At 42.6% G+C, this 15322-nt stretch overlaps 1 protein-coding gene across 3 annotated transcripts in view; it reads right to left on the bottom strand.

Moving 5' to 3' along the window:
• Ncoa7 (nuclear receptor coactivator 7) overlaps positions 1-15322 on the bottom strand; it is a 127631-nt gene that overhangs the window by 100816 nt on the left and 11493 nt on the right. For all 3 annotated transcript variants that reach the window (XM_005389157.2, XM_013516644.1, XM_005389158.2), the window contains exon 2: positions 2815-2925. In XM_005389157.2, the coding sequence (XP_005389214.1) occupies positions 2815-2864 (50 nt within the window). In that variant the 5' untranslated portion in view covers positions 2865-2925. The remainder of the gene's footprint in view (positions 1-2814; positions 2926-15322) is intronic.

The following is a 15322-nucleotide window of genomic DNA, read 5'->3' as shown; positions in this document are numbered from 1 at the left end:
AAAGAAAGAAAGAAAGAAAGAAAGAAAGAAAGAAAGAAAGAAAGAAAGACGAAGGAAGAAGAGAGGGAAAGAGAAAGAGAGGAGAGGAGGAAGGGAAGGAGGGAGAGAGACCCTCAGACCTTGTTCTACCAGGTTCAGTGATGCACTCCTATAACCCCAGCTACCACAAGTTCAAATCCAGCCTCGGCAACCTAGCCAGACCCTGTCTCAAAATAAAAAATAGGGCTGAGTTATACCATAGCCCAGTGGCGCATCACTCCTGGGGGGGTCCAATCTCCAGTATGTCAAAGACAAAAATGAAGAACTGTGACCTACATTCACATCTTGCACAAAAATGAACTCAAAATGGATCAGACTTAAATATAAACAAAATACTATAAAACTAGAAAACAACTCAGGGAACAATGTTTAGGAACCTAGGGATAGGCAAAGAAATGTCATACTTGATACTAAAAGCAAAATTCATAAAAGGAGGAAATGATACATTGAACCACATCAAAACTGAAAAACTTCTGTTCTGCGAAAGACCCTGTTAAGAGGATGCAACACCAGGCTACAAGCGGGGAGAAAATACTTGCAAACCACGTATCTGACAAAGCACTAATACCCAGAATTATAAAGAATTCTCAAAACTCAACCATAAGAAAACGAAGAAATTCAGTTGGGAAATGGAAAACATGCATGAAGAGATTTCACTGAGGAGATACACAGATTGCTAATGAACACATGAAAATATGTTTAATATCCTTAGCTGTTAAATTTAAACTAGAACGACAGTAATATATCACTATACACTTATCAAAATAGTGAAATCAAAAGAAGTAACACCTCCAGCTGCTGGTGAGAAGGCAGAAAAAGCAGATCTTTCGTACCTCACTGACGGAGATGCCAAGCGGTACAAGGATTCTGGAAAAGAGGACAGCAGCTCTTTGCAAAACGAAACATACGCTTACCACGGGAGCCAGCAAAGGCACTCTTGGGCATTCATCCCGAAGAAATGAAAATTTATGTTCCCATAAAGCCTTGCACAATGATGATCCTAAGCAGCTTTGTTTTTTTAATAGCCCAAACTGGAAACAACCCTAACATTCTTCCACGGAGGAAGAATCAAGCTATAAAAGATGCATGCCTGTAACACTGTTGAGTAACACAAAGGAATGAGCTCTTGCTACCTGCAAGAGCTTGGGTAGACATCAAGGAAATCAGCGTATGAAAAGCTAGTGACTCACACTTCCATACTCTACCGGTTCATTTTATTTACTGAACTGAGGAATGACAGAGATTGAGGAGACACTGATGCTGGTCAGGAGCGGCAGGCAGCTGGAGCTGAGCACAGCTACAAAAGGGAAGCAACATGGGATCGTTATATGGAACTGCTTTGTGTCTTATCTGTGATATCGGCCCTACAAAGCTGTACCCATGATAACATTCCGTACAGCTAACTATGTACAGGCACACACACACTGAGTGCTGAGATCCGAGGAGAGCTGGTGACTTCAGCATCAGTTTCATAGCTGTGACACTGTACTACAGCATGAAGGGGTTTTATTACTGGAGGAAAGTAAAGGAAGGATACACAGTAAAGTAATATTCCTTGCAACATTGAAGCTACAGTGATCTCAAAAAATTTTGTGGTTCTTATTTGATTTAAATGTCGTATCTTTCAAATGTCTCATTACCACACACCTGTTTTCTTCCTTTTCTAACCTTTCTACTCTCCCTAGTCCTAAGAGTGGGAAACATTTCACAACAACAAGAAGTTTAACTCTTGCATTCCAAAGACAATGACTAGTTCACTCTGCCTACCTGGGCTGCACTCTTTGGCGACAGCCCATAAAATGGACAAAGTACTTTCTGAGGCTTAGCTACCTCATTGGGAAAATGAGGATAAAGTAACCTGTGTCACAGATTTATTTTGAGAATAAAAATAATAATAATAATAATGCATCTATACACAGTAAATCCTCAAATTGTTTCTTTCACAACTTAAAATCCAGCTTAGCATCCGGATAAATACACTGACCAAAAAAACCTTTGGTTTTAGTTCCAAGGTTCATGTTTAGAAAACAGAAAATATATCTTTAATGAGTATAGACTGCAGGTGGGGGACAGAATGAGGCTCAATTCATTTCTTAAGAATTTCAGTTTCGGAGACCATGATGATCACGCTCAGCCTATATCCTCTGAGTGTGAGAGCGCTCTACCACAATGATTCATAAGTGTTTGGCACAGCATTCCTTTTATTATGATGACTGGGCACCTGCTACAGAGATGTTTAAATGTGCAGACAGCGCCAATCATATACCGGCTTACCTCCGTTCAGATAACAAGAAATGGGTATGTGTCAGGTAAGCTCAAGTCTTACCAGTGACACTGATTCCAGTGATGTCACTTCACCCATGCTCTTTCCCATATCTATGAAAACCCTTTTTGTTAATGGACCCCTCAAGGGGTGATAGGCTTTAAATACATCACCCAGCTTTAGTTATCACTCAAACAATTAAGTTACAGAACAGTGGCTGCTGAACACCTATGATTCAAAATTCAAGGTAAGCTGCTAAACCTACCTTGAACGGAAGTAAGGGCGGGCTGGCTAGATTCTCTAAACACCCATGAGCACTGTCAAAGGTAGTAAAAGAAACAAATCTTGCTCCTTTAATATTAATTCTTAAAAGGACAATGTAAACAGGTTTAACATCTACTGATTACTACCTTTGTTTATGACTAGTCACCAAACACAAAATGCCAAGTAATAGTAGAGGACAAAGTCCCTTCAAATTTTTTTTAAAGCAAGTTTGCAAAATGAATGCTCACCGAGCAAAGTAACTCTGTTTCCGTTCCTTCTTCTCTTCCTTGGTCTCCATAATACACAACCAAAAGTGCAAAATATTTGGAGAAGTCCTTTGTAATCAATAAGTCATAGTCCTGTAATGAAAAGAAAATAACAGCAATTGTAAATGAAGAAGTTTGCAATGACCAATGTGTAGAATAAAGCAGTGCAGAGCTACACAGCCGCAAACAAATGCAGATAAACTTTAACCAGGAAACGCAGTCACATGCACCAAACACAAAATGCAAATGTCCCTGGAGTGAGAGAATAAACCACAAAACTACAATTACAATGGCGATGTAGGGAAGCCAGGTGGTGAAACCGGGATGCAGACCACGCTGGAGTGCTTGCCTCATAATTAACAATTATTTCAAAATGTGCCAAAACGAAAATTTCCACTGACTTTGGACGATTGCAGCCTCATCCTGCAGATGCAAATTATTTTTTTAAAAGCCTTGAACTAAAAAATCACTCCTTCCACATAATTCATAATGAATACGTCTCTTAGACAATTATGTAAAATGGCTCACCTAGGTGTCTTACAGGAATGTTCTTTCTTAATAAAAATAACCTTCGCGTTCTATTTTATTTTCAGGAACACGCCAGCAAGCCCATCCCACTTGAGCAGATGTGGAAATGAAAGTGCGGCGACTCAGGAAACCTTTCTTCAGACGGCTTCCTATGCTTGCTCCCCCTCTCCCAGGCCCTAACACTCCACCTGTCCTTGCCGCCTCTGGTAGTTTAAACCTATAATAAAAGGCTGCCTTCAAATCAATCTTCCTTAAATACCACTTTCACCATGCCGTTGCCCTGCTCAAAAATTTCCGGTGTCTACAAAGCCTGCTTCGCCAATGTCAACTTTCTGCAAAGCACTCCTTGCACATGTCTTTTTACCTTGAAGCACAGGTATGTCTACCAGCCAAATTTAAATTTTAAAAAAGGCCAAGTACTCTCATCAGTCTCAATTATGTACTTATTCATTTCAGTCTAATGAACAACTGGATTCATAATGCACATTCCACAGTCCCAGAGGTCAAGGATAAATGACACATGGTATCTGCTCTAATGAAATTCACTTTCTGCCCAGGGAAACAAAGGAGTTCAAAACAGAGATATGTACCGTGACAGGAGGCACAGGATACCAATTTAGCCATGCCACAATGTCTGTGTTTCAGAATATCTTGTACATGATAAACACAATGTTTAAAACATAGATTTAAAAAAACAAAAAACCACTTAGCCTTAAGCAGCGCCCACCCCACGCCTTGCACACGTACGTAAGGCTGTGCATCTGGGCTTCCAGGGGAGCAGGGGAGCAGGTCCAGCTCACCTGAGCAAGGAGACACAGTGGTTCTCTGCCGCCCCGGGGAAGGGGAAGCACAGTCCTGGGGGAGCCGGGGAGGCAGCTGTGCAAAGGACCGAGGAAGTCACAAAAGCCTGTCTGTCCCCAGCAGGAGCCTGAGCTCCAACGCAGCAGCACCCCTTGGGCTGCCTGCTCTGGGCCACCTCGTCTGCGTCACAAAGTGACTGTGTGGACCAACAGCAGCCCTTGCAGCGGCTATTATGAAACTGGTCAGTGGGTTCATGAGATAAAGTCAATTTTCTCATCCCTGGCACGAAAGAAGTCACGAAAGGGTTTTTACCTGAGTAGGGCATGACCAAAGCAGAGGGACAGCATGAATTCGAGAAGATGCAGGGGGAGGAGCAGACTCACGAGAAAGACATTACAGCAAAATGAATGAAGTGAGGGGGGCCGAGGCAATGGCAGTCAACACAGGACGAGGGGATGTGAACTCGGAACTACCTGGGAGGCCGGTGAGTTGAGATCTGGTGACCCATTCAACACTGACAACACAGGAATGCAGGACAAAGGCCCTCTACATTTCTGCTTCAGCAATCAGGTGAACTATGTCAGCAAAGACACGACACAGTACACGTGCAGAGGGCAGACTGTGCCGGAGAGGGGAGCAGGAGGACTCGAGACATGCATCCTGGGCGTGCTGCCTGCAAGGTGCCCAGGATAATCAGTGGAGACATTCACAGCATGGCCGTTAGGGCTACAGAAAAGGAACCTGAAATCCTCTGCATATGGTTGTAGTTACAAGAAAAGAAAAACAAAAGGAAACAAAAATACAATGATGAGATCACTCTGGAAACCTGACAACTACACAAGGCTTGTACGGAAACAATAGGAGAAACACTTCCAACTCCACTGGGTTATCCCCATGGCCCCGGTGTGGGCTCCATCCCAAGCAGTTCATCATTAGGTGGGGAGTTCAGACGGGCACACAACTAAAGTGTAAGGCTACAACTTGGAGCGGGCCAATGAATGACAGTAAGAGTCTAGAACATGCAAAGGCCAATTCTGATTGTGGTGATACATCTTTCAGGGAGCTTGGGATTTCCACAGGTGAAGAAGAGAAATATGGAACTGCGGAAGGAAGCAATCCAAGGATAAGCTTTAGCTTAGAGAGGGAGGTGGAAAGAGCAACACGCATTTGGGCAAGAAAAAGAGAGAGTGGCTGCCCAGTAGGGAAAAGGGAAAACTGAGACCCCTGCCTATCCAGTCATCTATTTTAACTTACTGGCTGTATGCTATCTCTACGGATCCTCGCAACAACAGGATGATTCAGATATGTTTATGTCTTTTACACTGAGGCTAAGCGATGCCAATTAATTTCCCTAGTTCAACAGCACTAGCTGTAGGGGAGTAGGGATATAAATCCAGTGTGGCATAGCTGCTGTGACCTTCAATGACCTCTGGAACCAGAAAGCAATTGGAGAGGAGCTAGATAAAGTACTTTGGAAGCCACAGCAGCATTCATTCTGAGGTTAAGTCAAATGTAACTGGCCTTTACAAGAGGAGTCCTTGAGGACATCCAACAGGGCTGTTTTGGTGGAGTAGTGGGAGTGGAAGTCCTGCTACGAGTTGAGGTAGTTCATACTCATTCAAGTATTTGGGTAATGAAAGAAAGAAGGAAAAGAAAAGATGGTGGCTGAGTGTCCAACTCTCACAAGCCTGGACTCAGTGTGGGCTGAACCCACTGGGATCCTCCTCAGCGCTGCACCTTAATCCTTAGCTTTTCCCAAGCTTGAGGTCACTTCGTTCTCCCCCTCCTGACGAGATCTAGGGCAAGGCCTGATTGTGCTTTCCATCTTTCCCAACCACTTGGGTGCCCCTTCCCCTCCTTTTCGGGAACTTAGCTTATGGGTCACCTCTCAGATACAGTGAGGCACCCGATCATACTCTGGGTGACAAGGACACTTTGCTTGGCCTGCTCAGCTCCAAAGCCTAAGTCTGGAGTTGCCTTCCAATCAAACACCACCCCGATTCACATTTCCCCATACTGCCCTTAAAACCTGGCACCAAAATGTGTAGAACATGTACACAAATGCTAAGCAAGGAGCTAAATTAATCCAGAATTGGAAATAAAGTCAATTACACCATATACCAACATAAATCCAAGGATTCCTCCCAAGTTAAGAATTACTTGAAGTAGAGAGGTGTAGACTCATACTGGCCTGGCTCAGACTCTGGAAAGATTAGGATTCCAGCCTCCGTCCCCGCTGTGGCCAGGTGGTTTATTTTAAAGTTCCTCTCCTACATGCCACAGATATGTAATGATCCCTGCTTATTAAGTTCCTCCTCATGAATAAAAATGAAGTTGTAACAATCTAATTGGAAATTTTTTATATTGCCAGCTGAGCCAGAAGCTAACATTTGATTCCAGTAGGAAAATATTGATGGAAATAAGCAAAAAAGAAAAGGATTAAATGATCCAAGAACTGACATGTGGTGCAGCTGTGTCTGTTTAGAACTGAGACTTTATTATTTCTCAATATTCTATTAGAAAAGTAAAAAAATATGCTAATCATTGGTGTCTTTTAAGCTTCTGTGAATTTTTAAAATTTCATAAACAAGAAAGATGCAGTCCTTTCAGCTCTAAACACACTAGCAGATTAACCAGAATGAGCTAGGCAGTGCATGCTACAAACACGATCTGCGCGGAACACCACTGTTACGGCCTGTGTCTAGATGTGGCCCCAAAACTTCATGCAGTCATGGGGGTGATTTTTCAGAGGTGACTGAATCTAAAGTGTGTGACTGGTTCATGATGAAATGCTAGGATTAAGTGTGGGTGATTACTAAATCAGTCCACTGATTGGTTTGGCACTGCCCTAATCCCAGTACCCTGGACACAATATAAAGGACAGAAAGGAACTTGTCTGGTTCCTTGCTTGCTTTGCTACCTGCTGCCCACCACGAATTGTTTCTCCTCTGCGATGCCTGTCTGCCATGCCATCCTACCTTGGAGCCAGCTGATTATGGACTGAAACTTCTACAAACTGAGCCAAATAAACTTTCCCTCCTTTGAACTGAGAGTGTCAGATATCTTGTCTCAACAATGAGAGAAGAGTAACTAGAACAACCACACGGTACCCTTCATGCTTTAGTGAAGAACCAAAGCTCCTTAAATCAGTCTCTAATGGGAACTACAGTTTCCATTATAAGTTGTCGTAATGGGCTTCTCAGAAGCCCTTCATTCATTTAATGTTGACTTTTCCACACATCAATACACACAAGATTCATCCAAACACTGACTCCAAGAGTTTCCTGCATTTACGCTGTACTGCAGACCAGAATTTGATGAGGAAGCACAAGATGTATTTTCCATCTAAATATTTCTTTTTGCAATCTCAGATCAGGATCGCCAATTTAAAACAAAACACAGTTCATCCTTCAAAACAATGGCAGAGAAAAGTCCTCACCTCATAAAACTTGTGTTAAAGAAAAAGACAATGTAATTGTTTGTGTTACTAGCAAAGCGTTCCCTACTTGAGAACAGGGCACCATTTAAAAAGAATTTAAGAAGAAAACTAGCAGATGCCTAACTACATCAAACCAATGCGGACTCTACAGCACAATATGGTTTTCTGGATTCACATTAACACACTGTAGTTCCTTCAACACCCACGGATTACTTGTCAGGACTAAACTACTTCGTCCACTGACTGTTTTCCCAACAACATGTTTCCTAACACACAAATGAACCCACATCAGGAACACTGGTCACTCTGAGTTCAACCACTTACGAAACAGGCCAAAATATACCTTCCTGTGCAGAGTTCCTCCAACAAAATATTTATGTTTATACCAAAACATGACAGGTGTTCAGTCTCTTTCAAAGTCATACTGTCATCTAAACAAAGGAAGGATATTCAAATTTCAGTGTTAACCAAGGTCAGAAATTTGAATACCTTCTTTAGCAAGAAACCTAAAAAGAAAGGAATCAGATACAAATGTGCACCATAAAACCTGTAAGGGGTACAACCAGGGGGAAATATCCCCAATTAAACAAATGTGTACCACAAAAGACAAAGTAACAGCCAAAAATAAAAATTTCATAGCAGCAAAGAGAAGAAAAACTATGCCTGAAGTAAAATGATATTCAAGGAAGTGCTACCGATCTGCTACTTGGGAAAAGTGGGACAGTTTCTGGATGGAAAAATGAGTAAAGAACTCCTCAATTCCCTGTCCCTTTTTTTTTTCTTTTTCTTCTGCATAGGCTACTTAAATCTGACCTGGAAAGAATTAAACAAATGGGAGTGTCCCTGCTCTCTTATCTAAGAAGAGTGAAGAAATTCCACTTAGTCCTAATTTCGCTAAATGAAGGCCTTGCCCTGGGCCAGAGAGATGATTTCTCAAGTTCTAAGAAGCAGATCTGGAAACAAGATTTCTACCAGGAAATCAGGAATCAGGAATTGTCAAAAATGTGGGAAATGGCATAAATCTGGAAGTGGAGAAATACATTTTAATTTTCAAAAAAGTACTGGAGGAGATCATACACATCCCCAGGAATCCCTGAGAAATTATTTTAAAATGCAGGTTGTTAGAGACCTGGAATAAAAATTAAACCCAAAACCCAGAATATGCCCAGAAAAATCAACCAATCAGAAGAACAACAAAGTAGGTTTCTTTTCTCCATGGGCCAAGGATGCTGACACAGATACAAAGAAGAACGACATCCATCAGCCAAGAAGCTCAGGAAGAACCCACAACTGCAACTCATGAGCTGCTAAAACGAGAAGCCGGGGTGCGCCCATGCAAAGGCCCACAGCACAGCGGGGAGCAGCTGCCTCTGCATGGGAGGGGGAAATGTCAGGGCCATGTCATAAGCCACACCCTCCCGGAGAGAGCAACAGGAGCCTCCACACGATGAAGGCCGAGGGGTTGGGGTCCTCAGGCAGAATGAGGCTGTGCAAGCGCCTGAGCGGGCAACGCTGAGGGGTCTGGCGAGGTCAGCACGCAGGCTGGCAGAGGAGACAGCACTGCAGCGATGCAGGTGTAGTCAAACTCCACTGACCTAAGTTCCCTCTTTCACGTAACTACTATTCTAGGAGATCAGGAAATGAAGCAATCACCGTGTAACTATATTTAAGAGGCATTTGATCAGTTCCTCTATCTGCTTTGGGACAAGATGGAAGACTGTGGGCTGGGCTTGTGGGTGGATGGCACTGGGATTAGACGGATAAAGAAAATCACTGAATCACTGTATCAAGAGGTATGTGTTGACTGACTGACTAACCTCAGCTTAGAGCTGAAGCTGATCTCAATCTTCAGCCTGCAGGGAGGATGTTAACGGCAAAATGTAGAGTTTTTCTTAGGCTCTACTCTGGCCAACAGATTTATCACTGACTTGAATGAAAATATAAGGGGCCTCCTTACTGGCCCGTGGGTAGGAGTTCAGAACATCCTGGGTAATAACAGCATTAGCATTCACAAAGAGCACAGTTGTACGGAGGAGGGAGTCAATTATTATAAGTCACGACTTATACCATATGAGTACTGGGTTCTAAGGGTTCCGAGGTGCTGAAAGGTGAGAGGCAGAACTGAAGTGTTGGACAAGGGACTATGGTATGTGGTACTGGATAACAGTAAGACCCATCTGCCCAATGGCACGAGTCTGCTGTGTACCCCTGCACTCCCCCACAAAAAAAACATTAATGCAATCAACCCAGAAGAAGAAGAGCATGATAGGCTGTCTCACCCTTTTTAAGGATTGACTATATCAAAATTACTACATTTAGCTATCATTTTGTACTATAGGGGAAATGTAGGTTAATGAGAGCAGCCAGATGATTAAATGATAACTTCAAAGAATTTTAGTCAGAGGACTTGGCCAGTACTAGTCACTTTTCCATTGATGGGGCAAAATGCTTGACATCCATAACTTATTTATTTATTGACCTCCGCAACTTAAAGGACAAGTTTACTTTGGCTCCCAGCTGTTGGAGAACTCAGTGGACACTGGGCTGGCTATAAGGCAGCAAGGGAATGATGGAAGGGGAAGGGAAGGACAGCTGCTCATGCCACGGCAGCTAAGAAGCAAAGAGGGAAGAGAGGAGCAGAGGACAAGACCGGCTTCCAGGTCACTGCCCAGTGAGCCACTCACCCGCACCCCACCTCCTACAGCAGTCAGATCCCAAAGTCATCAATGGTGAGTCACTGTTGAGCACAGCACCCCATGAGCAATCACCTTCCAAATACACGAGACTTTTGGGGGACGTTTTAGAACCAAACAATAACAGCCAGGTTTAGCCTGGAAAGAATGCATGGGATTTCCTCAATATGTGAACGATCTTCACCCAGGAGAAGGTTTAGACTTGCTAGATCTTCAAGGGGTATGTGGAGACCAGGCATGACATATGGAAGGAGAGCGAAGTGGCTCGCTCAGGAAAAGGAAGAACTGTTTAAGAAACAGATGCCGAGACATGCCTCAGACAGAGTAGCTTGTTGATCTCTAAAGGTCACTGAGGACAAGCTGAGCGACCACTTCACGTGACTGCCGCGGAGGAGTTTCACACCTGTCAAGCCTAACACCCTAAATAAACATTTTCTGGTAAGCCCTTTCACTGAAATGAAATTGAGCTAATACAGCCTACTTGCACACAATTTTATAAAATCCATACGACAGTCAAAAAAAAGCAATTGATAACAGCCATTTTAAGTAAGAAAATTTTCAGGAACAACTGCATTAGAAGACACAAAACACCCAGATGAATGCTTACACAAGACAAGTTTAGATACAGGAGAAATAAGATCTTCACTACATACAGGAAGTACAGAAATGGAAGAGCAGAGGTGATGTGACGGGAGGACGTCCGTCGTGCTTTTTATCTAGCTGTCCCCCCAGGCCTCACGTGCACACAGGTAAGACCTGTGGAAGCTGATGGCATGACGGGGGCTTCTAGGTGACTTGCTGGTAGGAGGGAGGGTCTGACTGGAAGAGGCAGATCCCTGGGAGCACGACCTGGTGGGGTTTATCTCCTTCCCTGGCTCCACCTTTGACCCTCTGCTTCCAGGACGCCACACTGTGAGCACCTTTTCCTCCACTTACTCCTCCACCACACCCCTCTGCCATGCTGCCAGCCACTATGGACTAAACCTCTACAAACCGGGAGCCAAAATAAACTTCTCAAGTTGTGGGTGTTGGGTATCGTGTCCCAGTGGCAAGGAAAGTGACTAAGACAGTGTGAGCACTGCAATAAAGACTACTGCTATGAATAATAACCAAACAGATATTTCCAAGCATGACCATTCGGAACTAAACTCTTTCTTTTCTTTGTAGTGTCCCAACACAGAAGATGCAAAATTCTTGAGTATAAGAAACAGTTCATTTCCTGGGACTTTCCCACGCACTGTAGGACATCTGGCACCTCTACTTTCTCCCAACTAAATGCCAGTACTGCCCTTCATATTGATGCCAACCAAAAATGCCACCAGGGAGGTAGGTTCCTGCATCCACTGAGAACTCTACACACCCAAGCTCTCTATTTTATGCTGTGTTACTTCTAAATAACACTGAACTACACTTACTATTCAGGCACAGAAACACCTGAAAGCAATACAGATCTCATTAGACTCCAGATTCGACCACCTACAAGGCATGCAATCTAGGGTAAGTCACCAATTTCTCTAACCTTTTTGTGCTAAAGAGTTGTTACAGAGATTAAATGTCTAGAAGGTGTCTATACTATCTGATGCTCTACGGAACAGAAAACTCTACCCACTGATTCATCATTTCAGTGAATTCAAACTTCCAAGTGTTCATGAAATCTTACTTTCAGTAACACCTGCAGAGCTAGATTCAAATCTGCCCCAAACAGAAAAATCATACAAGTTTTGAACATTAACAATATAACCAACTTTTAAAATTTAATGCCAACACAAACTATTTCACTTAATCCTTATGACTGCAGGAGAGTTAATGTTCTCAATCCTTTTCAGATAAAGAGTCTGAAGGTTAGAAAGATTAAATAATTTATTCAGGTCAAAAGCTGTAAGAATTAGATGGAGAATGATCAGCTCTTATCTGATCCCACAGAAAGAGCCACTAACAATGGTCTAATGCTAGGCTGTTCCTATACAGAATTTTCACATCCACTTCCTGCTTCTTCCAGATCTGACTACAGTAAAGAAGTAAGAAGCTGAACACCATCTTTCTGCCAATTGTCCTTGAGGCTGTAACTACAGGGTAGTCACTACTACACATTACTAAATACACAACAGTAAACATGTCAGTGGATTCCATAAATATTTAATGTTCTGATTACTATTTAAAGAGCTAAGTATAAATTAAGTGAATTACCTTTTAAGTTTTAAGAACAGAAGTAATGAAAGGTCTGAATACCAGAAGTATTTCTCCTAACTTGGCAACTTTCTAGTTTCTGTTGTTTTGAAATGCAATCTTTGTCACTCTATTTCCCCCACAGAAAATGTAATCGACAAGTAAAAAGAACAAAGATTTGGAATTTTGATCTATTCCTAAAAATTTATTTTACTGATTTTAAATTACAAACGACAAATTTTTTGTAAGGACTAAAATTGTGGTATAAGAAGTCAGTTTTGAGTAATCTTCTATTGGCACACAGAGGCAGAATAGAGGGAGAAATTTGCATTACATCATCCACAAAGTTACTGGCATCACGCAGGACAGAGTGTACTCTGCTCATCTCATCTCCCACCAGTAGAGAAAACTTCTCCCTTTCTCGCCATCAATTACTCCTTTGAAGGGTACCCGCCGCACACACAGAACTGACGGCGAACGTCCCCATGGGGCTTTGGGAGTCACCCCCATCCTACTACTTCAGTACTAGGTTACTGTAGCCTTGGAGCACGAGACTCATTTTATCATCAAGGCACATAAACATGGGTCTGCGAGACACGTTTATTCTTTAGAATATTTCTTTTGATGAATTATTAATTGCAATTCTGTGGTGGATTGACCACTGGTGGTCAATGTATAACCCCCAGCTAAACTGAGTAAGTGTGGTGCTGGGTATGGGAGACCCCCCTGAGGATTTGTTATGGCTTGTTTCTGCGACTCCCCCCAAATACTCATGCAGTCATGGGGAGGGCTTCCAGATTTTTTATTGATCCACAATCCAATGCTGGGATTAGGGTGTGAGTGCTACACCCGCCCCTGAGACTGGTAGGTTGCATACAACGTAAGGGAGGGAAAGAGGCTGCTTCCCACTCCTCCCTTTTGCTCTTGTTGCTTTTGCTATCTTCCTCCACCATGAACGGTTGCCTTATGCCATGTGCCTCTCTGCCTTGGAACAGCCAAGTACAGACTGAAACCTAGAGAAACCGTGAGCTAAATAAACCTTTCCTTCCTTAATTTTGGGTGTCAGGTACTTTGTCTCAGCAATGAGAGAAAAGTAACCAAGACAGGATTGTTGCCAGCAGCATAAGAGGCAGAACTGAAGAAGAGAAAAGGAGCTGAGAAAAGGCTGTTGGGAGCTGGTAGAAGCTGTAAGGAGCTGTTGGTTCTGTTGGAGGAGCTCGTCATGCTGGCTTTCCTGATGAACTTGGCTGTTTTCATACCCTGGGGAGCGTGGGACCCTGTTGGCACTGAGAATAGCTTCAGTTCACTTTGGCGGAGCTCTGGTCCTCACTTTGAGTATCACTTCCTGGCTCTGGAGGGAAAGAAGGTGCACTGCCGGTCTCCTGGAGAAGCCTGCTGTGTTAGCTTCCTGATGGGAACTCAGCTTTCCTGATCATTGGAGGAGCTTGGGACCTCACTGTTGCTGAGGATGGCTGTAGTAAGTACCTCTTGGGGGGGCTCTGGTTCTTACTCCACACGTCGCTTCCTGGCTCCAGTGCAGACCCCTCAGCCCACTAGCACAGCTCCTTCATCCCACTGGCACAGACTTTCTAGATTCCACCACTGACCTTTGGGCCTTCCCAGTGCAGATCCGTGAAACAGGCCTGCATGAGACACTGTCGTGGGCTCTAGGCCTTCAGTTGGATTCGTGGGAGGCATTGTTATGAGCTCTAGGTCTTCAGCTGGACTCCTACAGGACATTATGGCTGGATTCTTTGCTTACCAGTGTGTGGACAGATTTCCTGTACTCTCTTGTATATGATTCTTTGGGTGACTATTATAAATAATCTTATAAAATATATGTCCTGTATATTATTGCTCCCCCTGCAAAATATCCCCCAAGCCAACACAAATTCTATGAGTTATATTAAATGGTGAGTACTTAGCAGGGAAAAATATCACAAAAATAAAGTAGGGAGTTTTTAGTATCTATTGAATGTTCTAAAAAAGCATCAAAATTTTCAATTATTAACTGGTTTTTGATGTACAACCTCTAAAGAAGAACATCAGAAATAAATTCCTATATGAACTACAATAAAAATACCAGTAGCATTCTACAAAAAAATTATCAACTATCACACTTAAGGCAGTCTGTACACATGACAATAGCACATTCCATACACACGCATCACTTATGCTGACAGCGCATGTCTTTTGCTTTCCTGGCCTTTTGTAGGACATACTTGACCATCTCAGTGGTCTTGCTGTTTTGTCAGGAGGCTCTTATTATATTATACAGTGTGTAGTTAACAGGAACATAAAGTATCAGTGAAATAAATTATTAAATTCTTAATATATATTGTGAGTTTAAAAGACATCAACATTTCACATCAGCTGAATACTTCCTTACAAAGCCTAAAAGATAACATCAAAAATTTATGTGAACTACACTGTAAACACAAACAAAAGTCTATTACAGAAATAAGCTTTGCTTCAACTGTTACGCCCAAAGCGGTCTTCACACATGGTAACTTCATGTTCCAGACACAAGTATCGCTTACACAATAGTATGTATGTTTTGTTTCCCTGTACAATCTTGTAGGGAACAACTGACATCCTTTTTGTTTTTCTGTTGTTATAGCAGGATGTCAAAAAAGGAAACACTTTAAAAGGAATTATTTTTAAAAAATTTACAAGTCTGAGTGTATGCCAGTTTACTTTGAAAATGTCTTTTATGAGCAATCTCACCCACAGACATGGCCCTTTCCCTAGTATTTACATTGCTGTTTTCTTTAATATTTGAATCAAGGAGGTCTGCATTCTTGTGTCTGTATCAGTGGATTCTTGCTCCATTTCACTGTCACAGGAACTTTGCCTCACATGG

This window comes from Chinchilla lanigera, unplaced genomic scaffold, assembly GCF_000276665.1.
Source record: "Chinchilla lanigera isolate Chin_1 unplaced genomic scaffold, ChiLan1.0 scaffold00035, whole genome shotgun sequence".
NCBI lineage: Eukaryota > Metazoa > Chordata > Mammalia > Rodentia > Chinchillidae > Chinchilla > Chinchilla lanigera.
The sequence above is the reverse complement of the archived record's forward strand: the minus strand, read 5'-3'. Positions and strand labels throughout refer to the sequence as shown.